The sequence below is a fragment of the Colletotrichum scovillei genome (assembly GCF_011075155.1).
Source record: "Colletotrichum scovillei strain TJNH1 chromosome Unknown Contig00011, whole genome shotgun sequence".
NCBI lineage: Eukaryota > Fungi > Ascomycota > Sordariomycetes > Glomerellales > Glomerellaceae > Colletotrichum > Colletotrichum scovillei.
The window spans coordinates 1,044,553-1,068,956 of NW_023336269.1; the positions used below are offsets into that span (position 1 = coordinate 1,044,553).

General features: G+C 53.5%; 8 protein-coding genes across 8 annotated transcripts; 4 read left to right on the forward strand and 4 right to left on the reverse strand.

Annotated features, from left to right (window-relative positions):
- Nucleotides 1-1,355: 1,355 nt before the first annotated feature.
- HER10_EVM0000502 (uncharacterized protein) lies at nucleotides 1,356-3,370 on the forward strand (the record flags this gene model as incomplete). The annotated part of the gene is made up of 1 exon (XM_035470281.1): nucleotides 1,356-3,370. Exon 1 carries the CDS (start codon nucleotides 1,685-1,687, stop codon nucleotides 3,368-3,370), a length of 1,686 nt encoding a protein of 561 aa, XP_035326463.1. The 5' UTR covers nucleotides 1,356-1,684.
- Nucleotides 3,371-5,253: 1,883 nt separating this feature from the next.
- On the forward strand, nucleotides 5,254-7,054 carry HER10_EVM0007959 (uncharacterized protein; the record flags this gene model as incomplete). The annotated part of the gene is made up of 2 exons (XM_035477497.1): nucleotides 5,254-6,673; nucleotides 6,765-7,054. The coding sequence occupies 2 exons, from the start codon at nucleotides 5,254-5,256 to the stop codon at nucleotides 7,052-7,054; spliced, it is 1,710 nt and encodes a 569-aa protein (XP_035327023.1).
- Nucleotides 7,055-7,545: 491 nt separating this feature from the next.
- Nucleotides 7,546-9,326, forward strand: HER10_EVM0000916 (phosphomannose isomerase type I). Its single transcript, XM_035470681.1, has one exon. The coding sequence runs from the start codon at nucleotides 7,953-7,955 to the stop codon at nucleotides 9,171-9,173; it is 1,221 nt and encodes a 406-aa protein (XP_035326507.1). The 5' UTR covers nucleotides 7,546-7,952; the 3' UTR covers nucleotides 9,174-9,326.
- A 232-nt stretch (nucleotides 9,327-9,558) lies between these two features.
- HER10_EVM0000068 (sulfate permease) lies at nucleotides 9,559-12,345 on the reverse strand (the record flags this gene model as incomplete). The annotated part of the gene is made up of 3 exons (XM_035469863.1): nucleotides 11,862-12,345; nucleotides 11,652-11,797; nucleotides 9,559-11,595 (listed from the first exon to the last, which is right to left on the reverse strand). Exons 1-3 carry the CDS (start codon nucleotides 12,136-12,138, stop codon nucleotides 9,559-9,561), a joined length of 2,460 nt encoding a protein of 819 aa, XP_035326410.1. The 5' UTR covers nucleotides 12,139-12,345.
- Nucleotides 12,346-15,475: 3,130 nt separating this feature from the next.
- Nucleotides 15,476-17,355, forward strand: HER10_EVM0003497 (bilirubin oxidase; the record flags this gene model as incomplete). The annotated part of the gene is made up of 4 exons (XM_035473172.1): nucleotides 15,476-15,612; nucleotides 15,664-15,889; nucleotides 15,942-16,061; nucleotides 16,339-17,355. The coding sequence occupies 4 exons, from the start codon at nucleotides 15,476-15,478 to the stop codon at nucleotides 17,353-17,355; spliced, it is 1,500 nt and encodes a 499-aa protein (XP_035326706.1).
- Nucleotides 17,356-17,897: 542 nt separating this feature from the next.
- Nucleotides 17,898-18,500, reverse strand: HER10_EVM0006582 (uncharacterized protein; the record flags this gene model as incomplete). The annotated part of the gene is made up of 1 exon (XM_035476164.1): nucleotides 17,898-18,500. The coding sequence occupies one exon, from the start codon at nucleotides 18,498-18,500 to the stop codon at nucleotides 17,898-17,900; it is 603 nt and encodes a 200-aa protein (XP_035326923.1).
- A 1,305-nt stretch (nucleotides 18,501-19,805) lies between these two features.
- Nucleotides 19,806-21,944, reverse strand: HER10_EVM0009316 (uncharacterized protein; the record flags this gene model as incomplete). Its single annotated transcript, XM_035478806.1, has 2 exons — nucleotides 19,806-21,540; nucleotides 21,598-21,944. 2 exons carry the CDS (start codon nucleotides 21,942-21,944, stop codon nucleotides 19,806-19,808), a joined length of 2,082 nt encoding a protein of 693 aa, XP_035327145.1.
- Nucleotides 21,945-22,596: 652 nt separating this feature from the next.
- Nucleotides 22,597-24,289, reverse strand: HER10_EVM0002562 (methyltransferase; the record flags this gene model as incomplete). The annotated part of the gene is made up of 11 exons (XM_035472268.1): nucleotides 24,163-24,289; nucleotides 24,041-24,097; nucleotides 23,888-23,981; nucleotides 23,808-23,830; nucleotides 23,726-23,744; nucleotides 23,553-23,675; nucleotides 23,454-23,476; nucleotides 23,363-23,400; nucleotides 23,169-23,306; nucleotides 22,694-23,113; nucleotides 22,597-22,639 (listed from the first exon to the last, which is right to left on the reverse strand). The coding sequence occupies exons 1-11, from the start codon at nucleotides 24,196-24,198 to the stop codon at nucleotides 22,597-22,599; spliced, it is 1,014 nt and encodes a 337-aa protein (XP_035326625.1). The 5' UTR covers nucleotides 24,199-24,289.
- Nucleotides 24,290-24,404: the final 115 nt, after the last annotated feature.

Consider the following 24,404-nt stretch of genomic DNA (forward strand, 5'->3'; position numbering starts at 1 on the left):
AGTTCTGATTAACGATGGGGGGAACACGAAGGAAATGAGAATCAAAAAGTCAGCGACGACCTCGCTGAGATCAAAGCGGCACCTTAACACTACTGCGAACGGCCAGTTCCGAACCAATAGACCCGCCGATGGTCTTCATAAGCAACTTACTGGAGTCAAGAACCAACCAGAGTTGCAATCTTCTCTTTGTCAGCAGCCAGACGGACACCAAGGACTAGGGGGATTTCTCTCAGAAATCACCTTCCAACCAACGGATACCAACGGTCAACTTGTCTCAGTTGAAGCTAGTCCTGACTTTCTCTCTCCCAAGGATCGAAAGAAATAAGAGGCGGCCTAAACACCCAGGAATGGGCAGACCAGCGGAGCCACATGGCGATGATGGCACAGGATAAACCCTGTCACACATCCTGCTGGCCTCAGGGGCGACCATCTGTCAAACTGTAAGGTACCGCGCTGCGGACGAATCGACGATAACGGACCGCCATTGGGGGCCGCTCCCCATCCCCAAAGGAGCAAGAGGAGAAAAAGCTGACAGTCATGACAGGGTAGTATCAAGCCAATAATAATCAACATGTGGACTTTCACGTCCTAATTGGGCGGTTCTATCCGAGCTAGAGAAAACGGGAATCCCCATTGAGCTCTTCTCATCGACAGATGGGAGATCATCAGGGGACCAGTCGAGTTTCGATGGTCGACAAGGGACCGAAGGACCGCGCATGCACGGCATTTGAGCTTAAACCGCGATGGTCTCTTTGGGAATAGAATCGAGTCCTGAGAAAAGGGTCCCGTCTTCCCCTCTCCCTGGTAGGACCCTGACTCTTGTCCCACCTGATTCCTACCTGACGGCGCATCATCCGTACACGGGCAAGACTCCATGAGTCCATCACCAACAAAGGATGTGTCTGGCCGAAAGCGTGCCTTTCGTGCTGTCATCCCCCCGGGGGAAGACGCGCGGAGCCCGTCAGCGGCATTGTTCCCAAGAGTCCAAGACAAGTTGTCCGGCTATCATCGCCGTCCTCGACGAGAGGATGAAGAGGGCAGCGGGTTGGTTTCCCCCCACTTCCGGGCAGTATCCGGCAATATCCAAGACCATGTGGTCATGGGAACAACCTAATCGAGTGGCTGCTAATTCGTCAACGTTGCATTTCATTGACCTACCAATCGCCTCTGTCTCCTTCATCCTACACTAACGATCCCTGCCATGGAGGCGAGAGCCAGATAACCTCGTAGGCTCGTAGCCCGAATAGGCGGCATCACACCATCTTTCGGCTGCGTCTCCTCTCGTCCAGTCATGCTTGAGATGCGCTCCCCGAAGTTCGAGGCTACCTTGCTCGGTTTCCGTCCCGGCAACTGCGCCATTGCCGACACACCAATCTGATCTGGCATATGGCTAATCCTCCTTGGGTAAGGAGAAGGGGGGAGCAGGACATGCAGATAGAGACGATGGAAGGAGAGAAGAGACAAGCGGCCACCTTATAAGGCCTAGTGGCCGCCTCTCTCGTCAAGTCTCACGATGTTGAAGCTGTAGGCATCTCGTCGGTGATCTCGCGCTCACAAAATCACTCCTTGAACATTAGCCAGGCCAGCTTCGTTGCTGTGCGTCCTCTCATTTTCCCAACGACATTCGTTTTGAATACCCAACACTCTTTGGTCCTTCTTGACCTTATTCTTTGATACCCTCATCATGGTTCGTTCAAATGTAATCGGCCGTTTCCTGGCCGGACTGCTCCTCGCTTCCGGCGCAGCCGCTCACACCGAAGGGTGCAGCTGCTCCTCTGATGGCGTTCAGCGCGTCACCTACATCGTCGTCGAGATGCCCGATCAGCCCGAACAAGCAGCCTCATCCTTATCCTCCTTCACAACTCTTACCACTGTCCCGACACCATCTTCCACCGAGAGGTTCACCGCGCAAGCAGCGCACGTAATCGAAGATATCCCAGCCTACGAGCCTCTCGCCGTCAAGCCCGAGACCCTTCGCCCGGCCGTAAACACAACACACACCTTTGGCGCCACCGCCGCTCCCGGTATCGACACAAAAGACCCCATCAACATCGTCCCGGCCACGAATGTCTCGCTCTACTACGCGGCCACGGACACGGAGGAGCAGGGCTCCATCGACATGAAGCTCGCGTTCAAGAACCCCGCCGTGGTCCTCGAGCATGTCGACGCCGTCAGCAACGTCGCATGCGGAGACGACGAGCTCACCGTCTCCTTTTCCTCCGTTGACGCCTTTGACGAGGCCGTCAAGGACTGGTCCGACTCTGCAGAAGAAGGATTCATCCTCATCACCAACCACATGGGCAACTGCGACGCCGAGTTCGAACGAGGCTTCTTCCTCGCAACGGGCCTGACCTCCAGCAAGGGCGACCTCTCCATCACGGTCGCAGCTTCGAAGGAGGAACTCACTAATATCGCCGGCGAGTGCGAAATGTCCTTCACTTCCCTGCCGGCTGCCACGCTCTCCAAGCGCCTCACCCTCGACCCGTCCGTCTCCCTCTCCTTCGCCGAGGGCATCGCCGAGAACACGGTGCTGTACAGCGACGGGCAGTATGTCAACATCACGGCCGACGAGGCCTGGTTCAGCTCCAAGATCACCTTCTCGGGCTACCTAAAGTACAACTTCTGGGGCTTCAAGCTGCAGGCCCTGTACTTCGACCTCGACACAACCTTCGACTCGGCCGTCGGCGTCTCAGTCGACGTCGCCGCCTCCTACAGCCACGCGCTCAAGTACGCCCCGGACGCGTTGTCCTACTCTCTCGTCTCCGTCCCGGGCATCGTCGAGCTCGGTCCAGGCGTGGCTTTCGCCGTGGGCTTGGACTTTGACGTCTCGGCTGCCGTCGGCGTCACTGCGGGACTGAGCGTGAGTCTGCCGGCAGGTAACGTTCATCTCGACCTCCTGCACGGGGAGAAGTCGTCGGCGAGCGGGTGGGAGCCAAAGTACAGCAGCTACGCCAACATCACCGAGTCAGCTGATGTGCGCGTCGACGCTTCAGCGGACGTTACCGTGCAGCTGGCGTTCAAGTTGCTCGGCGGGCTGGTCGATCTCAGCTCCGGCATCACGGCGACGCCGGGGTTTGACAACGTGTTCAAGCTGCGCGGGGAGCAGAATCTGGGGGTCAGCGGCAGTGTTGGTGGCAGCAGCAGCAGCAGCAGCAGCACAATCGGGGGCGGTAACTTTACGAGTAAGCCGGCCGAGGTGACACAAGTTAGTGTTGATGTGCCCAAGGACGGGTTGATCTGCGCCGAGAAGAATGGGGTCGAGTTTGCGACGGACTTCTACTTCAACTTGACTGGCTTCGCAACGAAGTGGTGGAGCGGCGAGCTTTACAGTACACGGGTGCCGCTTTGGGATCTGTGTTACAGCTTTTGAGGTGCTTGACATCAGTGGTGACGTGCTCTTGGCATGTCTTACGACTTCTCCTTTCTTCATTCATGATGTATACTAAGTAGTACCTTAATACATATTTACCTTGTTCATACTTACGCAGTATGGTGGGACCAGTGTTCGAGGGCCTCTAGGTTCATCTTCTTGCTTTACGCAGTATAAATGCATAAAGTCATTGATTTATGCGTACATTTTCTCTTCATCAACGATTCTTTCAATGTTGCTCAAGCCTAACCACGACCGCAGACTTCAATGGCATAATATGGGTCTATGATGAGCATATGCCGCACCAAGACGTGATCAACGCGGGTTTCGCAGACGATCACGAGTTCCAGAGCCACAGAAAGCGAGCGGCAGATGCGAGGGAGATTACAAGAATAGACGCACCTCTGCTCGGGGGCGGGGAGGAAGACAAGAACCCGACGTGATCTGCCGCCCGCCTCTCAAAAAAGAACGGAGACCGAAACCGGGACGGGCAAAGAGCCTGGTCTCGACTCAACTCCCGGCCCAAGATGATTGGGTCCGGACTTGAGGTGGAATCTTCCATCTCTGTCAAGGACACTCGAGTCGATCGCTCGGGATAGTTCTCAAACCCCCACAATCCACCATCACATCAGTCGAGCCGCTGGCTGGACCTCCGTGCCCCCTCCCTCCTCCCCGCCGCCCCGGCCCAGGGTTGTGGTTCCCCCCGTCCACTGTAAATCAAGCTTACTATGGTGATATTGGAGCTTATTTGCTGTTAATGTTTAAAAAATTCTGATTGCTCTTAGGCCGTGCTCTCTTTACCCCCTTTTTCTTCTCTGTTGTGAGGTTGAGTGCTGGGGTGTGATGTTTCAGGAGTCTGACATCCCGAGTTACGGATGGCACATGACGTTTATTTGCCCATCGGATGAGCTGGAAGAGCTTGGGTTCAGCGTCACCTAACAACTTTGAGTTGGCAGTCTGACAGCCAAGGGGAACCCCAGACGGACGTTTTGGAGGTTGGCTTGGCGCATTGCGTGTTGAGCTTTTTCTGTCTTTGCTCATAGTTCAGATGGACGTTGTCAACCTGGGCAAATTTGCCAAGAGTATTTGGCGTGGTAGTTGGAGGAATAGAATGCCCCTTCAGCCAAGACTTAGCCAAGACCTTTTCCTGGAGGGATGTTGAGACAAACCGAACTCCTGAGACTGCTGAAATGCGACTCCGCGAAACTTTTGTGGAGAAATCTCCGTGGTGGAGCTGTGAACATCAACTTCAGCCAAGACCAACCCACAACCTTTCCGCCATCAACAACAAGGGCTTCAATTTTCCTGTCACCTAGACGGACACTTCTCCATACTACAGCGAGGTGCCGGGGAGTTTAGACGTTGGAGGCAGGGTCGATCTGAGAGGCCGCTCCGAGAGTCTGGCACATGCCATGGTTAGAGAAGTGGTGACTCGGATCCGTTGATCCAATGATGGTTCGTTTCACGAGGGTTCTTCTCCCCTGAGGCTCATGGGATGATGGTATTGGCATCATACTCCATGGTCCGTCACATTGTGGCCCACGGGCGGCTGGAGTTCAGCGCAAGAATACCAGGTGATGGCGCAAAGACAGGGGGAACACATGGAGTAGGCAGACCTTAATTGTGAGGTGAAAACAACTGGCAAGATGGGATATAAAGCATGGCTTCTTGGCCGCTGGTGATGATGATTACTCTACTTCTTCACCCTCACCTCATCCCATCCACCACCACACTCTTCTCCTTCTCCTTTTTCCTTGAGCCAGTCTCATTCTCTTCAACACTACTCGGGCAGTAGTCGTTCTTTCACCTGTACTTTACTCTCTTTTCCATTCTCAATTTCTCTTCATTCCCACCATATCTCTCTCTTCTCCCTACACCCAAAGATGAAGTTCTCCACAGCAGCCATCGCCCTCCTAGCCGGCGTCGTCGCCGCGGCGCCCGCCTCCGAAGTCTCCCGCAGCCGCGAGCGCCGCGCCGGAGGCAGCGAACTCATTCAGCAGCTCCAGTCCACCTTTGACCGCAATAACCCGAACGGCACCCCCGCCGCGGCCGGAGACCCGGACGACCTCAACGGTGATGGTGTCATCAACGTCTTCGAGGCCGGAGCCCAAGCCAGCAAGCGTAAGCGCGGTGGTGGCGGCAACGGTGGCCAGCAGGCTGCTGGTGCCGGTGCCGGGGGCAATGGTGCCCAGGCCAAGGGCGGCAATGCCGGCGGTAACGCCAACAACCAGAACAATGCCGGCAATGCGGCGGACGAGGAAGACGCTGCGGCTGGCAACGGCGGTGCTGCGGCCGATGAGGAAGATGCAGCTGCCGGTAACGGCAACGCCAACGCAGGCAACGGAAACGCGGCCGCAGACGATGAGGATGCGGCTGCCGGCAACGGCGGCGCTGCTGCGGATGACGAAGAAGACGCTGCTGCTGGCAATGGCAATGCCGGCAATGCGAACGCCGGTAACGCCAATGCTGGAGCAGGCAACGCCAAGGCTGGCAAGAACAAGAACGCCGGTAACGGTGCTGCCAATAACGCTGGCAACGCCAACAATGCTGGCAATGCTGCTGCTGGCAACGGTGCTGCCGCTGACGAGGAGGAGGACGCGGCCGCCGGCAACGCGGGCAATGCCAACAACAACAACAACAATGCAGGCAACGCAGCCGCCGAGGAGGATGCCGCAGCTGGAGATGCCAACGCTGGCAACGACAACGCCGGTAATGCCAACGCTGGAGCCGGTAACGCCAAGGCTGGTAAGAACAAGAACGCCGCCAACGGCGCTGCCAACAACGCCGGTAACAATGCCGGCAACGCCAACAACAACGCTGGCAATGCGGCTGACGAAGAGGACGCTGCCGCTGGCAATGCAGGCAACGCCGCCGATGAGGAAGACGCCGCCGCTGGAAATGGCAACGCTGCTGCTGATGACGAGGATGCTGCTGCCGGCAACGGAAACGCCAACGCAGGCAACGCGAACGCTGGAGCTGGAAACGCAAAGGCCGGCAAGAACAAGAATGCCGGCAACGCCAACAACAACGCCGGTAACGCTGGCAATGCCGCCGACGAGGAGGACGCCGCCGCAGACAACGGAAACGCCGCTGATGAGGAAGATGCTGCCGCCGGCAACGGCAACGCTGCTGACGAGGAGGATGCCGCGGCCGGGGGCGCTGCCAACAACGGGACCGCCAACGCCGGCGCTGCTACCGGCGGTGCTGCCGGTGCCGGTAAGGCCAACAAGGCGAGCAAGGCCAAGGCCTCTCGCAATGGCCGCTCTCTCAACCTCTACGCCGCGCGCAACATTGCGCGCGGCCGTCCCTCCCGGCGCACGTAACTTCTCCTTGGGTGCTGAGGAGTCTGTCTTCCATGCCGCTGCTGGTGGGAAAGGGGACTCTGATAACCTAGACCGCCCCAAAGGCGCCGGTGATGACTCTAAACAGAGTGATGACGCAAAGGGCACAGGCAAAGGCAAGGGCAAGGGCAAGAACAGGTCGAAAGGCAAGTCTTCGTCGTATTCGTCTAGGAAGGGCGACGAGGGCGAAAATCAGCCTGAGAAGGATGGCCGGCCTGATCGGTCTGGCGATGGCCTCAAGGTGGAAGAAAGTCCCGCAATGATCCGTCGGCCTGATGGTCCTGGGTCTGGGCTTGGGTTTGCTGAGTTGTCCGAATTTTTTGAGATTCTGTGTGATGAGTGAAGAAAATAGAGTGGTAATTCAAAAATGGCGTAGCGTTTTGTTGGTAATGTGAGGGAATACCTGTCTTTACTGTTCTATACCTAATTCAATGAGATGGGGTGATAACGTTAATCGAGTACGAGCTGATATGTGCCGAATGTCGCCTAGTGATAGCTACTGACATGATCATTTGACGAACGAGTACCTTGGACGATGGCTTACATAAAAGATCCACATATGCTCCTTATCAGAGCTCTATGCATGGGTTTAGCTTTTAGCCAATTGAAATATTACATGTATTAGACGTTGAGCTGCAACTAAAGCTATCTTAACGTTTTGTGGTGATTTCCAGAGTTCGTGTATTGACTATTGTTTAGGTGTAAAGTCAGACCTCTTACAACCATCAGGCCTAACATCACACATCGGACTATGCATGTGGGATGGTGGACCAAGCTAAGTAAGCATTGCCAGAGATCGCGATTCTAGCCTTGATCAGTCAAGATAGGTCAGCTTCTCCGAAGTTGCCGCTGCCACACCGTTGACCGGAGCTGCAGGTCCGGCTTCGAGTTCGCCACGGCCCGCCGAGACACAGCAAAGTGGGACCGGGCGTCGGACGGCTCCAAGACTTCTATGACGATTTTGTTGCGTCAATCTTTCCGACGTCACTAGCCGGTCACCCAATATCCGAATTACAAACCATCAACTTCTCGTGTGATATCTGAATGCACGTTGTATAAGATTCAAAGAAAAAGACCGTCGCTCTCATCAATTAGACCTAAACTTATAGACAAGATACCCCTGATCATCAACCGAAGAACGCTACGCTAGATACATACCTCAAGTACCTTGGAGAAGAGAAGAGAAACAGAAGCTCTTCAGAGAATAATAGAAGAGAGAAAAGACTCACAAACCAGCTACCATGAGTTCACAAAGCTCAGTTTTCCAGCTAAGCGGCACATGCAACAACTACGACTGGGGCAAAAAGGGTCGCGACTCGCTCGCCGCACGCCTCTGCGAAAATACCCCAAGCGGCTTCACAATCAACGACAATGAGGCCTACTCAGAAATGTGGTTCGGCGACTACCCCGACTTTCCCGCACGCGTCCTCGAGACAGGCGAGCTGCTCAAGGACGTCCTAGACAAGAACAAGGAACAGCTCCTCGGCAAAAAAGTCATCACCGAGCTCGACGGCCAGCTCCCCTACCTCCCCAAGATCCTCTCCATTGCAAAAGCCCTACCCCTCCAGATCCACCCAAACAAGTCTCTCGCAAGCAAGCTCCATGAGCAGGACCCCGAGAACTTCACCGACGCCAATCACAAGCCCGAGATTGCTGTAGCACTGGGTCCGTTTGAGGTTTTTGCCGGGTTCAAGCCTTTGGACCAGATCTCGCCCGTGTTCAACATCCCTGCCTTGCGCGACCTGATCCCCGATGAGACGACTAGATGGACCGACGAGACTCTGCGGGAGGTTACGCGGCGCATTCTGCTCGCCGATGAAGACACTGTCGAAAAGGCCTCAAAGGCTCTCGGCGGCACCCCGCGCGAGGAGCTGGGCGGGAACGGCTATGTGCTGGATCTTCTGCCGCGTCTGCAGGGCCAGTTTGGTAAAGGCGACAACGGCATTCTAGTTGCGCTGCTGTGTATGAATTTCTTGTCGCTGGAAGCTGGCGATGCATTGTATATCCCTGCCGACGGCATTCATGCTTATCTGTCTGGGGACATTGTGGAGTGCATGGCTCGTTCGAACAACGTCCTCAATACGGGCTTCTGTCCGCCCGGTGACAGGAACAACATTGATTTGTTCAGCAAGACGTTGACTTTCAAGGCGCATAGCAAGAACGACGTGCTTTTGCCTGCGGAGAAGAGCTCTCGCGGCGCACAAGGACGTACGGTTGTGTATCCGCCGCCGTTGAGCGAGTTTGACATGTTGAAGACGGATCTGGACGAGGGTAGCAAGACGGAAGTTCTGAAGGCGGGCGAAGGACCCTCGGTTGCTATCGTCACCGACGGTGAGGGAGTTCTGGAGGCGGACGGGAAGAAATTTGACGTTAAGGCTGGTCATATTTACTTTGTTGCTCCCGGCATCGAGGCCAAGTGGGAAACCGAGGGGAAGATGCAGGTCTTTACAACTGTGGTTTGATCGACCTGGCGGTCAGACATTCGATAGAGAATGCGCAGAAGATTTTAAATATTTAGATTATTAGAAATGCGACCTGATGAGGCAATGGTCTGGGTTCTCCTCATCCTGTATGTCAGGTATTTTGAAACAATGGTTGCGCGGTTACAGCGATAGAGCTGTTCCGACTTGAGCGGAGTGATAATTTACATGTCTCAAAGCAAGTCAAATGAGGTTGAGATAATAATAATGTCAAATGGCCAAGTAAGTTCTGTTCGCCTATTAAACTAACATGCTAATGGAGTATCTATTCTAACATCATTCAAAAACAAGAGTATCACACTATATTTCCCGAACGAGTATAACCACACATACAATCTTTTGATGCAAGCTTATAACCGCTTATGTTTCAAGGCTGTGGTCGATGATCTCTCCGTCTCGCACTCTTGACGGCACTTTCAACCGCCACAGGTAGATTGAGATGGAAGAACGGCCTGTTGATAGCACCAACAGCCCTGAGGTGTCGAATCCCTCCCTCCTTAGACCCCAGAACACCCTGCTCCATGGCCGATGAAGAAGAAGACTGTTCAGAGTCACTGGCTACACACGTCGACTTCGATCTCGTCGTAACAACCTGCTGCTCGCACATCATCATCGGCGGCCGCCCCGCCAAATCAGCCAGACTGAAAACCGGCTCCCAACCCTCCAAGTGACCCGTCCTCGGACACCCAAACCCAGACACTGACAGCGCGCGCCGCGTCCACCGGTTGTGAACACCAGCAAAGTGCCACTCCACCGGCTCGGGTGCCGCCCACCTATCGAGTTGGTTCCGCAGGTCGATCAAGCCCTCTACGGCGCCCGAGTCCATGTTGTTCACAGCAGCGCAGTCGAATATGACGGCCCGGAGAATCGGCTTCAGCAGTGATGGGGACTCGTTATCGGTTTCAACTGTCGAGGGCGGCGGCACGGGTTCGTTCCATGGGCGGTCGCCTGGGTGGTCGTAGTGTGGTGTCGTTGTGCGGCGGGTGGAGTGCGTGACGTGCTCGATCAAGCGGTCGACATACTGCGCTTGGTTCAGGTAGTTGAAGCCCTCGGTGAAGCGGTAGATGAAGACCCCCGGGTAGAGTTCATTGACTTGGACGGCTGGGTTAGTGCCGTCTTTGCGATCTAGCGGGAGGAACACGTCGTGTGATGCCGGGAGACGCGGCGACGGAGGCGCCTTGTGGTGGGAGAGGGTCTGCGAGCTGCTGATGGAGTGGCGGTCCGAGTCTTTGTGGTCGGGGGTGGCGCTGGTGTGGTGGTCTGGATGCTGGTAGACGCGCGTGGCGCCGAGGAAACGGCCTTTGGAGCGGGCGAGACGGAGGAGGAGGAGGGCTGCGGAGAGGGCTACTGTGACGTAGATGCCATCTTCGAGGCTGGTGAAGATGGAGACGAATACGCCGATGAAGTAGATGAAGACGTCGGGCGGTGACATGAGCCATGACTTGAAGATGTGGTCTGGAGAGGTTATGAGATTGATCACGGCGTGGATGATGAGAGCTGCTAGGCTAGCCATGGGGATGTAGTAGAGTACTGAGGTGAGAGCGTATAGTGCGAGAAGGAGAATTGCTCCGTTGAAGACGCCGGCCATTGGTGTCCTCACTCCGGCTTTTGAGAGAATTGCGGTGCCGCCGAAGGAGCCTGTCGAAGAGTATGCGCCTAAGAAGGGGCCGAATAGGTTGGTGCATCCGATTGAGATGAGTTCCTGAGATGGCTGGACAGTATAGTTGTTGATGCGACCAAACGACTTGCCGATGGCAATGTGCTCAATCACAAGAATGATGACCGTGGCCGGTAGATCTGGCAGCAGTGCCGAGATCAGCTTGGTGTTCAAAGAAGGCGGGCCAGCGTGTGTGAAGCCTTTGGGCAGTGTCCCTGTTATACGGAACTTGTGCTCCCCGTTCTCCAGTCCGCGGTTCACCAAGAAGCTGATGAGTGTGTACAGCAAGATAGTGAAAGTCATGCGCAGCGAGCAGAGCATCTCCCACATGCGCTTCCGCTTAGGCTGCGACTTGGCCATCCGCTCCGTGTACCACTTGATGGCAGCCAACAGCACCAGAGCCGTCAGCCCAATGGCGGCATCGAGCTTGACGCGGGGCAGACCACGAGCCGTGTTGATGAAGACGCGATAAGCGGCCTCTTTGGAGTTGACGCCGTCGATGCCGAGGAGGGATGGGATCTGGCTGAGTGTGATTGTGATGGCGGCGCCGGTGACGAATGCGGAGATGGCAACGTGGGGGATGAACTCGATGATCCAGTCGAGGCGGAGAAGGCCGAAGATGAGGAGGACGGCGCCGGCTAGGAAGGCGAGGGTTTTGGAGATTTCTTCTGGTTGGAATTCGCCTGGGTGTTCTTCGAGGACTTTGGCGCTGACTTTTCCGACGAGGAGGGAGACGACGGCGGTGGCCTATTATCGAGTTAGCATGAAATTGTTATGAGGCCGTAGCACTTTCGGTATCTTACTCCTATCGCAATATCCTTTGAGGTCCCAAATATCCAGTAAAGAGCTGCGCCGGTGAATGATGTATAAAGTCCATACTCAGGACTTAGGCGGGCGAGGAGGGCGTAGGCCATGGCTTGTGGAATGACGACAAGACCAAGCGTGACACCTGAGTAAGATATTGTTAGTTGATGCCGCCAAGTTGCCTGGCTTGGAACCCCGGAAATGCTTACCCGCAATAGCATCTGAGATGAGCCAGCGAGTGTTGTATCTCAGAATCCATTTCGTAAAGGGGAACAAGCTTTTCACGTAACGAGCTGATCCTTCTTTTGTTGGTACTTGCTCTAACAGCCACTCCTTTACTGTGGGATCCTCTTCATAGTATGGTTCGTATGGCGAAATGGCGTCGACAACGTGGTTGTGGAGTTCTTGTGTCTGGTGGCGGGTGCTGGCTTCGAGATCGATACCGAGAATCTTTGCGAGAAACGCACCAGCCTTGCTGGCCGCCATGTTGGCTACAAATATGATTGAGTCTATTGGAAATTGAGTACTTGGGTTAATCTGAAGGTATGGGTGATAGTTTCCAATGTCGTTTCAAAAGACTAGATGTCAAGTCGTTGATAGCTGTCACTCGATGTAGAGGGAGCAAAGATCGTCACCGTTCAGATGGAAAGGGCCGAGCGAAGACAGTGTACCTAAGTATGGACTGAAAGAATGCATGGGCTGGTTATAGGACAGAGACAACGGCTGTCTCGAGAGGCAAAGACCGACCGCTTTGCAAGAAGCCGCACCGCCAGCCGCCTTGGCGCCCGAGACTTATCGAAGGTCGGACAAGGGGGAAGCTAGCTTGGCAGCAGACCGGGGAAGATAATCCTTACGTTATGGGGCCTTGACACGGCGATCTAGAACAAGTTTCCTCGAGTATTCTTCGAGTGATGTACATTCAGCATCTAGGCCAGGTCTGGTTCTTTGCTCGTCCCGGGCACTTCCATGTTGACTAACATCATAACATGACACTGACGCGATGCAAGACATGAGAGGAAAACCTGGAGGGAAGGAACTTAGATTCTCGGCCATCTAGTCAGCATCCTCAACAAGCCATCACGGCAGTGGCAGAGATTTCGTGGGGAGGGCGGGTCTCGTTCCCACGATGCCGGCGTTGACTAGACTCTCTCGGGGACCAAAGATGATGGCCTAGAGGCTAGTGCCCTAGATGTGGATCACGAACATGAACGGTGGAGCAAGACTTGACTTGTGTCGCCGACGTGGATGATGCGAATGATAACGCGTTGGCACGCCCGCAAAGTGCTGTCGACGGTGAGTGATGGTTGTCCCTTTTTTTGTCACCGGCCGATAGCCGTCCCGGAAGAGGCTGGGTGGCGCGGGTATCGGTCCTCGGCGGGCGGGATCCACGATGGGGAACCGGCGCGGCCCCGTTTGTCGGGGATCAATGGAGGTCACGCTTCCTTGTCTTTCGGTGGTAAGAGTATTAAAGTTGCGCGCTTCACGGCTGTTTTATTCTTCTCTTGGCATTGAGTTCATGCGGCTCTGACGACCGGAGCACGTCTCGGCGTCAACGACTGCGATGGTCCTCAGTCAGCCGTCATCAAATCTCACGAAGGATCGAACCCTTCCTAAAGTACAGGGATATGGGAAGATTCCTGATTCTAGATGTTTTAACAAAGTCGTGACGTTCCAATAGAGACAGAGAGATAGGATCCCGGTCTGCTGCCGGCACTCGGTCGTTTGCAACGCGGCGGCATATGGAGTCAACTACGGTGACGTCGGTTGCCGTCAAAGGCGGTGTCGTCTTGTTGAAGCACCGGCCACATGATTCGGCTCATCAAAGACGGTCCCTTCTTTAGTCAGAACCTTTGTTGGTTGTTAGGCGTGGCACTCTGCGCTAGTACAACTTGCCATCTCGCGATGTTGTAAGTACCTTACCTATCCAATCGTCCTTGGTTGCAAATTGTGCTGTCATGAACCAAATCAAAGTCTGTATCTGGCTGTCATGAAGTTGATGGTGACGAAAACAAAAATCATTTCCAGCTTGTCGGCCAGACTACTTAGTTGGCAAACCTCTCGGAAGTCGGCAGCCCCATTCCGAGATGCAAACATCTCGCAACACTGGCTCAATGGTCTAGAGGTATGATTCTCGCTTTGGGTTCTGACATCTGTCTACTCTGCGAGAGGCCCCGGGTTCGATCCCCGGTTGAGCCCCTTCATTTTGCTTTTTGCATTATTTAATCATGCCATGTTTGCCTGGTTGATGTCGTGGTATTTGTAGTGTTCTCGAGGGCTTGGAGAAAGTTTGGAGTCGTGAATTACACACGGGATCGGCACGGAGCGTAAGTGGGTCCAAGCACCGGCCTTCACCCCGGCCAAGTCCGACAATGTTGTTCAGCGCGAGGCTCTCCTGTTCCTTGACCTCTTCGCCTTCACCGGAGCCCGGAGTTGGACACAATTCGCTGCCGCCTGAAGAAAAGCATATATCGAATGATCTGTCACCATCCATCACGCCAGCCTAAGATCGGATCTGCGTGGGAAGTCAGAATCGATACGTGGCTCACGAGCCTTGCACAACATGAGCTAGCTGTCAGCCCCGAGTCTATCTATCCGAGCTAGAGCGTCAGTTTCAGGGGGGCGCGTCCGGGCCTTCGGATGGTCTTCATCGAGAACCGTCACTAGCTTGAAGCGCCACTCGGAGAGATCACCAAGAGGCGTCCGTCATCCTCCAACTGAACGGGGGAGATGGTATGCCGGCGGCAGATAAACCTCGCGATTGACATTAGCTGCCACCGAGGAAATTGTTGCGAAGGGGTTATTGCCAGCTATTCACAGGTTTTCCAAACAATTCCCGAACCCATTCGTGTAACCTCGAACGCAAATGTCGAAAAGGGGAATTGTTGACCATTGCCATTTTCATGTCCGTGGGGAAACACACTTTCCTGCCGGCGCGTCTTGGCAGTCCATGTTGCTACAGCAGCCTGCACCTCTTGACCTTAACAACCAGCAGCATAGATGCTATGCACTTGCATTGCGGCCTACTTGTGTTCTGTTCGATACCGCGCTGAGGGTGCGTGCTGGCCTGGCTGTGGATATCTTGAAGGCGGTCTCCATGGGGGATGGGGGTCATCTCCAGATGCCAAGAACACCGGACTCTGCGATTTCCGCTATTTTCGATGATGCCCCCTTAATGGCACAGTTGGCACTGACTTACGATAGCCGAATGTGCAGCTTGCAAACGCATGCGCGGGTTCGGGAGCCTCGCAGCCAAACCAATTCTTCGGGTCACCCCATGCGCACTCCGTCAATCGACTTGGCGATGCTTGATCCTTTCCGCCCACAGCAATATAGAGCAAGAAGATCTTGAGGCCCTCCGCGGAAAGTGGGGGAGGATGTCATAGTTTCTGCAGGAGTAGCTGCGTTTTTCCTATACGCGCTGACCTTACACAGTTCATCCGATCACTGCGAGAAGTGCTATTCTAAGGTTCTAGACTCTCTTCCTACGGCGCAAAGAAGAGTGCACTCTCGAGTCACGAAGCCTGAGCCATAACCCAGGGAGCACATCTGGGCTTCCGCCCCTATGTATGTTCGGACAGTCTTGGCCATGGACGACAAGGCGGCGATAGCCTAGATGCCCAGGCGACGCCACTCGGGTGTTTTTCTTCCATCACGATAGGATACGGGTACGGGCCAAAACCTTGGTTACTACAATGGCATATATAAGCCATCATCACCTGGTACCCTATCGATGTTGGATCACCAGGCCAAGCTTCGTCTCTGAAACGATACCCAGCTTCCCTCGCGTCGAATTCCCTTCCCTCCCCTTCACTCTTTTGACAAGATGTTCTTCCGAGCTTCCCACCTCGTGGCGGCGATGGCCCTCTTTGAAGGGTCATCTGCAAAGGACTGGCTAAGTCCCGAGTACAAGTACTTTTACCAGTTTCCTCTGCCGATTCCGCCGGTGAAGCAGCCCAAGATGTGAGAAATGCGGCCCCCACAACTTGAACCGGCATACTAATGACAACCCAGGTCGATCACGAATCCGGTCACAAACAAGCAGATCGATTACTATGAGGTCGATATCGTTCCCTTCAAGCAGCAGGTCTATCCCAACAAGGGACCGGCCTCGCTTGTGGGCTACGATGGCATCTCTCCTGGTCCTACCTTCTTGGTGCCCAGGGGACGGGAGACGGTTGTCAGATTCACCAACAAGGCTGTTCTGCCGAGTGCGGTGCATCTCCACGGTTCGCCTTCTGTAAGTATCTCGATGCCCGTCATATCTTGCCACTTGTCTAATGCCATGTCAGAGGGCACCTTGGGACGGGTGGGCGGAGGATCGCATCCTGCCTGGACAGTACAAGGACTACTACTACCCCAACAGCCAGAGTGGACGCTTCCTGTGGTACCATGACCACGCCATGGATATCGTAAGTTTCCCAGGCCTTGTCTTGGTCTCATCTAGCTGACCACAAATGTCAGACTGCCGTCAACGCATACTTTGGTCAGGCTGGTGCCTACATCATCCAGGATCCCGCTGAGGATGCTCTCGGCCTTCCCACCGGATACGGCGTAAACGATATCCCTCTCGTCTTGTCATCCAAGCAATACAACAACGACGGTTCTCTCTTCTCTCCCGCTGGCGAGACCGACAGCCTCTGGGGCGACGTTATCCAGGTCAACGGCCAGCCCTGGCCCTTCTTCAAGGTCGAACCCCGCAAGTACCGCCTCCGCTTCCTCAACTCCGCTGTCTCACGATCCTTCATCCTTTACTTCCAGCGCCAGACCGGCGGCGCCAACATTCCTTTCCAAGTCATCGCCTCCGATGCAGGCCTTCTCACGGGCCCCATCACATCCTCCACCCTAACTATCTCCATGGCCGAGCGCTGGGAGGTCGTCTTTGATTTCAGCCAATTTGCGGGCCAAAACATCACGCTCCGCAACCAGGACGACGTAGGTAAGGATAAGGACTACGGCTTCACCAACCAGGTGATGCGCTTCGTTGTCAGCAAGCCCGCCGTCGTCGACAATGCCGTCGTCCCCGCCAACCTCCGCAACGTCCCCTTCCCGCCGTCGCAGGGCAACGGCGTCGACCGCAAGTTCCTGTTCCACCGCCAGGGCGGCGGCTGGAAGATCAACGGTGTCGGCTTCAGCGACGTCAAGAACCGCATCCTCGCCAACGTGCCCCGCGGCAAGGTCGAGATTTGGGAGTTTGAGAACGGCGGCGGCGGCTGGACGCATCCCATCCACGTGCACCTCGTCGACTTCCGCGTCCTCAGCCGCACCAAGGCGAAGAGACCCGTTCTTCCATATGAGGCTGCTGGCCTGAAGGACGTGGTTTGGCTTGACGCTGGTGAGGTAGTCCGCGTTGAGGCGCATTATGCCCCGTGGGATGGCGTGTACATGTTCCACTGCCATAACCTCATCCATGAGGACCACGAGATGATGGCGGCTTTCAACGTGACGGCCCTAGCCGATTTCGGGTACAACGAGACTTCCTTTGCCGACCCAATGGAGGCCAGGTGGAGAGCTGTTCCGGTCACAGCTACGGCTTTCAGTGCTGATGCTATTACGCAGAAAGTGCAATTCATGGCCTCGCTTCATCCTTACAATAATGTTGATGAGGTCACGACGAGGCTGAACCAGTACTGGTCCACTCGTGGCGGCGTCAAGATGAGACGTGTCAAGAGAGCTGCACAAGCTGCTATTGATGGGCCTCAGTAGAAGAATTGAGGTTGACCCTCATAGAGTCCTGTAAGATATTGTGCGAAATTCATGTACATCAGGGGACTTGAGCAAAGGGAGAGCAGAGGGTATACTTTCACTTGTAAAACTTTACTACTTGTACTGTATTTTTGACATTCGAACTTGTATTTTATACTTAATCATAGAAACATAGAAACCAGTAACGACTCATGCACTGCTACATTCTCCCCGGCTCCTGCATGAATATTAAGAATCACCCTCTATCAGTTCTATAAGTCACAAATGGCACGAAACTGGCGATGATGCGAAATAGGCAAGTTCATTGACAGATCAAATATCGTTTCATATGTACTTTCCATGATCGAGTTAACTTTAATCGTTGCTAAGCAATAAGAATGATACTGGTTCTGCAAACATCGGCCAAGTCCCACACACCGAGAATGATCAACTTCATCGTTGGTTCCTGTGCGTCGTTGCGCAAGAACGCTTGATTCCAACAATCAAATTCGACATTGACTTTCACATGAGTGCAAGAAGATCGAAGCAAGCCCCGTAATGAACTAGCACTCATGCTTGGTAGACCAGCGGGCTCTCTCGCAGAACCAAACGTTGGGGTCATTGTTCATGTAGCCGATGTCAAGGTTGCCATTCTCGATGGTTCCTGCGACATAGTAACCACAAGCGCTCGTAATAGTCGCAAGACCCGCAGCGAAGCTACCCTCAGAGATGCGACCGCTACCGGGCCCACGGCCGCAAAGGAACGCGACGACGTTGCCGCTGATCTTGTACCACGCAAGGCCGGGTCCAACATCGGACTGGCCGCCCGCGGCGTTGATGTCGTTCTTGATCTGTTGGACGACGCGGTCACAGTCGATGTTGTTCAAGAAGTTGCCGCAGCCGCACCACACGGTGGCCGCGCGCTCGAAGAGCTCGCTTGGGGCTGGGGAGCGGCGGGCCCGTGAGAGGCCAGGTCTCTTCACGGCTCGCGCCTCAGTATCAGCCGAGGCAAGGCCGGCCACGGTGATGGGATTGGGGTCTTTGACGTGGACCTCATTGCCTGACTCGTCGTGGTAGGCTAGATAGGTGCCGTCGGTTGCGCCCTCGGGGATTCTGAAGGCTGCTGAAGTGGCAGCGAGGGCTGCGACGATGGAAAGAGGATGCATTGCAAGGGATTTAGTTTGGTGCTTGAAATATAAGATTTTGATGGAGTGGACTGAGGAGTCGAGGTTGAAGGGTGTTTCTGAGTTATTGGTAGGCTCACTATCTGAAAAACAGGTTCCATTCGTGTCCTTTTATGTTCAGATCGAAGAACCTTCTTGAACTCTTCTCCTCTCATCCCTCAGCTTCGCAACTCTCACCAGTTCCTGGCAAAACCTCTATGGCCTAGTCTAGGCGAGGCTTCTCCCCACTTCGCTTGATCGAGGTAACATTCGCTTCTGTGAAGTAACGATAGCCTCATCTCAGCCGGGCGATATGCCCTGGGCCATGATGCTGCAGTTGAGTTGTCAACTAATTCATCTCCCAAGCTTGACAGCGAGGACTTAGACGAGTCGCTCGCTCCAGCTCGCATTCAGACCCACAAGGAGACCTCAAGCTGAAGACTAGGTAGAGGATTAAGAATTACAGGCCACGAGTGGATCCACAGCACGAGAAATGCTCCATCCTTGAGTCCGAGGCTCCACGCATCACATGTTCCGGGAAGAACCGCATTGAGCAACAATGGTATTCTCACATCACACTAGTACCCATGGCAAGTGTATGGGTTCCTTTAGGACTACGTCTTCCAGCGAGGGGCTTCATTCTACTTTCAAAAGATGGTTGGCCAATCAGTTACCCGCATGCATATTAGGCATCTTTGGCTCCATCAGCCATGCCGTGGTGCAGAGAGTTGCGAGATGGTGATTAGGTAACATTGTAACCTTAATGCGCATAGATAGGCTGGACGGCGACTAGATAACACACGCGCCTATTCAATCTCGCTCTTATTGGTCAAAGTATGTTCACGACGAGAGATGGCTACAACTTTCGGAGAACTCGCTAGTAGAAGTTCCCTCGGCCAAGACACTTCCCACGATGCACAAAATGCAATGCTACATTGATCTAGACTGTGTATGCAGTCTTTGATATGTTTTACGCCATGACAGCTTGATGTCTCAGTTAATATTGGGACTTTGGTTTTCTTTGACGCTACCTACGCCGGACTCGACTCACTCGAGGCTAATTTTGCAGCACTGAATGACAAACTTTGCATATTGGAGCAAGACGTAGCACACGAGCGCTGTCACGGTGACCATGGAAGAAACATGGCATAATGAAGAAATGAGGTGCAGTATTTTTGACACTTGCATTTAGCGTTTTCTTCACGCCTTCACGTGAATGTTTTGCTACCTATACTATAGTGCCTTGCTGCTTAGAATTTCGGGGAATATGAGAAGTAAGACTAACCAACCTCCTCGTTATATCAACACCTACGTAGCGTCAAACACCCGGGCGGGCAGGGTTCCCGTCTTCAGATGATTGTGAGGCATTCTGGCTCCCTCAAGCCCGCCACTCTCAGCGGAATCATCGTAGGTGACCCCTCCGTCAACTTCATGCCCCCCGCATATGCACATTTCCCTTGCAGCATTCTCAAGTTCCTTAACAGACGCCATGCCACTGGGCAACAACCCGCCCATGTCGTATCCACGCCGAAGAGTCCCTAGCGAACTGTTCTTCCACAACGGTATTTCCGAATGTTCGCCAGACCTCATCATCGTGAACAACAGGAACAAGAAAGTCAGCAATGACAGAATGACGTGCACTGCAATCCACTGCCAGTTGACCTGGTATTGCACAACAACAGTGCCGGCCACCCCCTTCTGGCGCATTGTGCGAAGTCCGCGAGAAGCCATGTCTTCTTCAGAAGATACTCGCCGCATCTCGTTCGTCATGCTTTCTGCGAGCACTTCAAAAACAGCAGAAACTGATTGAAAACCATCCTTCGGATTAGGCAACAGACGACCCAAATCGTGTGGATATGGTTGGTGAGATGTTACTATCGCGCCGTTAAAACCAACCGCATTTTCCATACCCTCGATTCTTCTCAATTCCTTACGTATTCTGGGATCGTCTCGCCATGGTGCCCACATAAGACGTTGCTGGAAATGAGCGCTGAGTGACTTAATCGCGTTCGCGGCAACCGAGAACAGTTCGGGAGGGGGGCCGAGAATGTAAAGAGGGTTATGGTGCCCGGCTGACCAGTTGGGATGAAACTGAAGACTTCGCTCTTCGTCTGGTGGTGCAGCCCAGGGCGGTGGCATAGGGGTGTGTCGTAGACTAAACTCCCATGAATTAAAACCTCTTTCCGTACCCTCGACCTCGATAGCCTCTTCCCTTAACCTTCCGTTTTCTACAACGGAGGACATTCTCTTGGCGCAAAAGTAGATTGCACACTCTGTTGCCTGCAATGACTCGGAAGCCTCAGGCCAAGTCATTTCACCAAGAGCTTTCTGGATAGCGTTATGCCCTTTGGGGACTCCTCGCCCTTGGGGCAGGTTGAGATTTGGATGTATGAGGCTCATTGCCCATAGAAGTGTGTCGACATTCTTCATGGAGACCGTCTTGTTTGGGTTGCCCGTTGCAAAGGAAGTTGTTTGGTACCCGCCACCGTTGCAGTCACGGTCAGACTTTCTGTATGGGTGGCAGCCGTCAGTGTTGGCGATAAAATGGCCATTAGGAAGGCTATAGGCGGAAGTGTAGAGACTACTGTTGTCCTGAGCACCAGTCCGATATCCTTGCATGTCATTCAAGGTGCCATCAAAATTGCCTTGGGCCTTCGTAATATTGGTGGTGATGTTGTTGCATCTTGAGCACATGGCGAGCGTATCAAATGCATCGAATTTGCAGTTCCAGGTTGAGCAATGGAACAGCACTTCTTGATGAACTTCATTCAAAGATTTCCAGAAAGCATTCGAGATCGCCCCCTCCATGGATGGCTGCAGGCTGGTGCTCAAATTTGATGTGGCTGAATCAGTTATATCTGTGGTTGTATTTGAATCAAAAACTTCACCAAGTTGGTATGATGTGGATCGCGAAATCAAGGCGGATATGCCGGCTTTGCCGTCTTCAAATATGATTCCTTGGTTGACATGGATGAGCTGTTGAGAAAATGGATCGAGGCCGAAGGCTAAGATTGTGAGAATTGCGCCAACTTTGACAATAGGTCTAGATAGGCAAGTCCATGTGAGTTTGATAACCCTTGGGGGAGTGTCTTTCACTCACATCGCTCGTGTTCTGGTTGCAACTCTGAGACTCCCCAGCGGTCCACGTGTAGCGCTGTCCAATCGATCGAAATTGATGAGCGGTCCCTCATAACGAGCGAACAGGATCCATTTCCATTGCGACAAGCATACTGAAAGCACAAATGCAATAGCGGCTTTCGATGTGACAGAACATATCGAAACAAGCGTGTTTAAAGTGACGCCGTTCCGCTCGAACACCGGTTGACCATCAAATTTGGCTAGTAGGATGGAAATCACCGTGAACAAAAGACTGGCAACAAAGATAGCGAAGAACTCTTGGCCCCAGGAAGACCACCGAAGGACGCGCAGAAAGCCTGATTGAGACATTTTGAATATCCACCATCAAACGTAGCGCCAGACAGAGACGCCAAAGCAGGACAGGTATTATCAGTAATTCGCGGATTCTTTTTATGATGGGATGTCTCGTATAAATAGCAGGATAACATGCCGGAAAGGCTGGCTTGGATCAGGCAGCAGGGCTTTGTCTAGTTACACAAGTTTGCAGAGGTAATTTCTTCCGCAGGCAGGTTGAGACACGGCTTTGACGCGGTATGTAAGGAGCCGTTTTGTAAGGCGTTCTTGGGGTTGGGCAGTGCTTACTGCAGCATACCTACGTTAGCTTTCGCGATCAAGTATACGCCATATGGGCGCATTTAACCATATTGGCCACGTTCAACAGACCTCGCACCGCACTCGGCCCGTTTCTTTTCCCGCATGCTCTTCAACTGAATTGAAGACGTCCATCTTGGCACTTACATCACTTGATTGTATTGGTGTCTAGGCCGATAGCCTGCCCTTGTATTGTATTCATTTCTTCACTGCCCCATGTACCAGGTAGCCCGCTGACGCGAGAAAATTGTTTCAAACAAGATGCCTCCAGCGCGGTCCAATTTCGGGGCAGCCACGGGATCTCCTGTCAGAAGCTTTCATTCCGTTGAGACGTGCCAAGGTGTAAACATGCTGTTACAGATCTGAGACATTATATTGATGGATTCTGAGGTTTTCTAGCATAAATGACGTGTCTGTGGCTGGTTAGTATTCGGGCATAAAGGACGTCACTCGAAGTGACAACTCACTGCCTCCAGTAGGCATGCAGCCTTGTATCCTTCACCTCCTTCTTGACCTCTGCACACAACTCCTCAACGGCATCTCGCGTCCAGCCCTTTACCCTGGTCAAGAGGCCCAAAGAGAACGCCTCGAGTCCCATATCTAGATTCGCGCAGTTCCATCGACCGGCTTCTTTGAGTTTTGGGTCTTCGGGCCAGTTGTTGAATGGCCATTTGTAGATTTGGTGGTGTATCTCGACAAAGCCGACGTTGTGAAGATCGTCGAGACAGTCTACAGCGTAGTTGATAGGCCGACCCACCTCATTTGAGGCATCCACAAGCGCATGTTGCCAGCGGTAGAGAGCGGCGTCCGGCGGTACGGAACTATCGTCACAGTAAGACGGGAGCTCGAGGTCTTGAACCTCGAAGTAGCCACCGGGCTCCAAATGACTACACCAGTATCAGCAAGTGAAGCGATTGTGCCTTAGAGAGGCATAACTCTTACTCGTATGCTCTTTGAATCATGGATCGAAAGTCCGACCAACTGCCCGCACAGGACCGATTGAAGATGTAGTCAAAGGGTTGTTCCCAAGGCCAGTCAAGCTCGAGATCATCTATCTCAAAACTGCAGTTGGCGGGGACTCTAGATAATATCCATTAGCTGAGCAAGTAAAAGACGCAATGAGACTCCAAGCTTACAGATCTGGCTGAATCGCGCTCAGGTCCACACCGATAACCTGGAAACAGTTTAGTCAAAGGGAAATCGTGGTCTTGTGAATTGTTCTTGTACCTCAGAGCCGGGATATGCATCGGCTAGTAAAGAGTTAGTTTCACAGTCAGCGAAAACCGCCGCAAACGCGCGAGAACCGGTCACAAGTTCATTACTCACCAAAGTCAATCGCCCAGATCCCGGTTCCGGTTCCCAGATCCAAAACCCGCCTTGCGGTCTCTCTGCCAGGACTTGTCGCTAATTCTCCATCGAGTGTGATCAACCACAGGTGATGTTGAAGATCTACTTGCTGTGAGCAAAGTTGCAGGAAGGGAACTAATGATAGCACGTACCATAACGTATGAGTTCTAGCTACACTCTCAAATCAGATTAACGAGTCTCAAGCCAGTAAGAATAGTGGGAAACAGTAGCTACATCGTCATTCGGATACGCATATTCTGTTATTTGTTAGCCAGAAGCACATGTGATTGAAGCAAACTGGTGGCAGACTCAACTGCCTTCGCTCATCGAATGGTATGATCTGCCGTTCTCAAACTGATACTCGAAGATATCCGACGTTATTGAAAGAAGATCGGGCTGCGCGGGCGGCTGATGACATTAGTTATGTACAGAGTGAACATGCCCGACTCAAGTGGTAGTGGACATACCTCCATATCCTCAATCGCAGAGTCGAGATCAGAGTCCACCTCCTCGGCATTTGTCCCCTACAGCTGTCAGAATTGAACTTCAAACATGGTGAACAGTTTCAAAAGCGAGCCTAACGACTTACCTCATCTTGCAGATCAAGATCGTCGTCGGCGTCCATCTAATTTAAAACATAGGAAGCGTATATGATGGTGTCAATGACGAGGATGGGCGAACCAAACTGTCGGGTTCTGCGTGGCGTAGGAAAACCGAGCAGCTGGTGCGGAGGGAAGGGGGGTGGAAGGCCGCGGCACATGGGAGAATGGGCATAGGGGTCCATTATGAATGGGTTAGTTTTTGAACGCTAATCACGGATACTAGTGCACG

Coding starts and splice junctions, on each gene's coding strand:
- HER10_EVM0000916 (XM_035470681.1), top strand. CDS start 7,953: ATGAGTTCACAAAGCTCAGTTTTCCAGCTAAGCGGCACATGCAACAAC.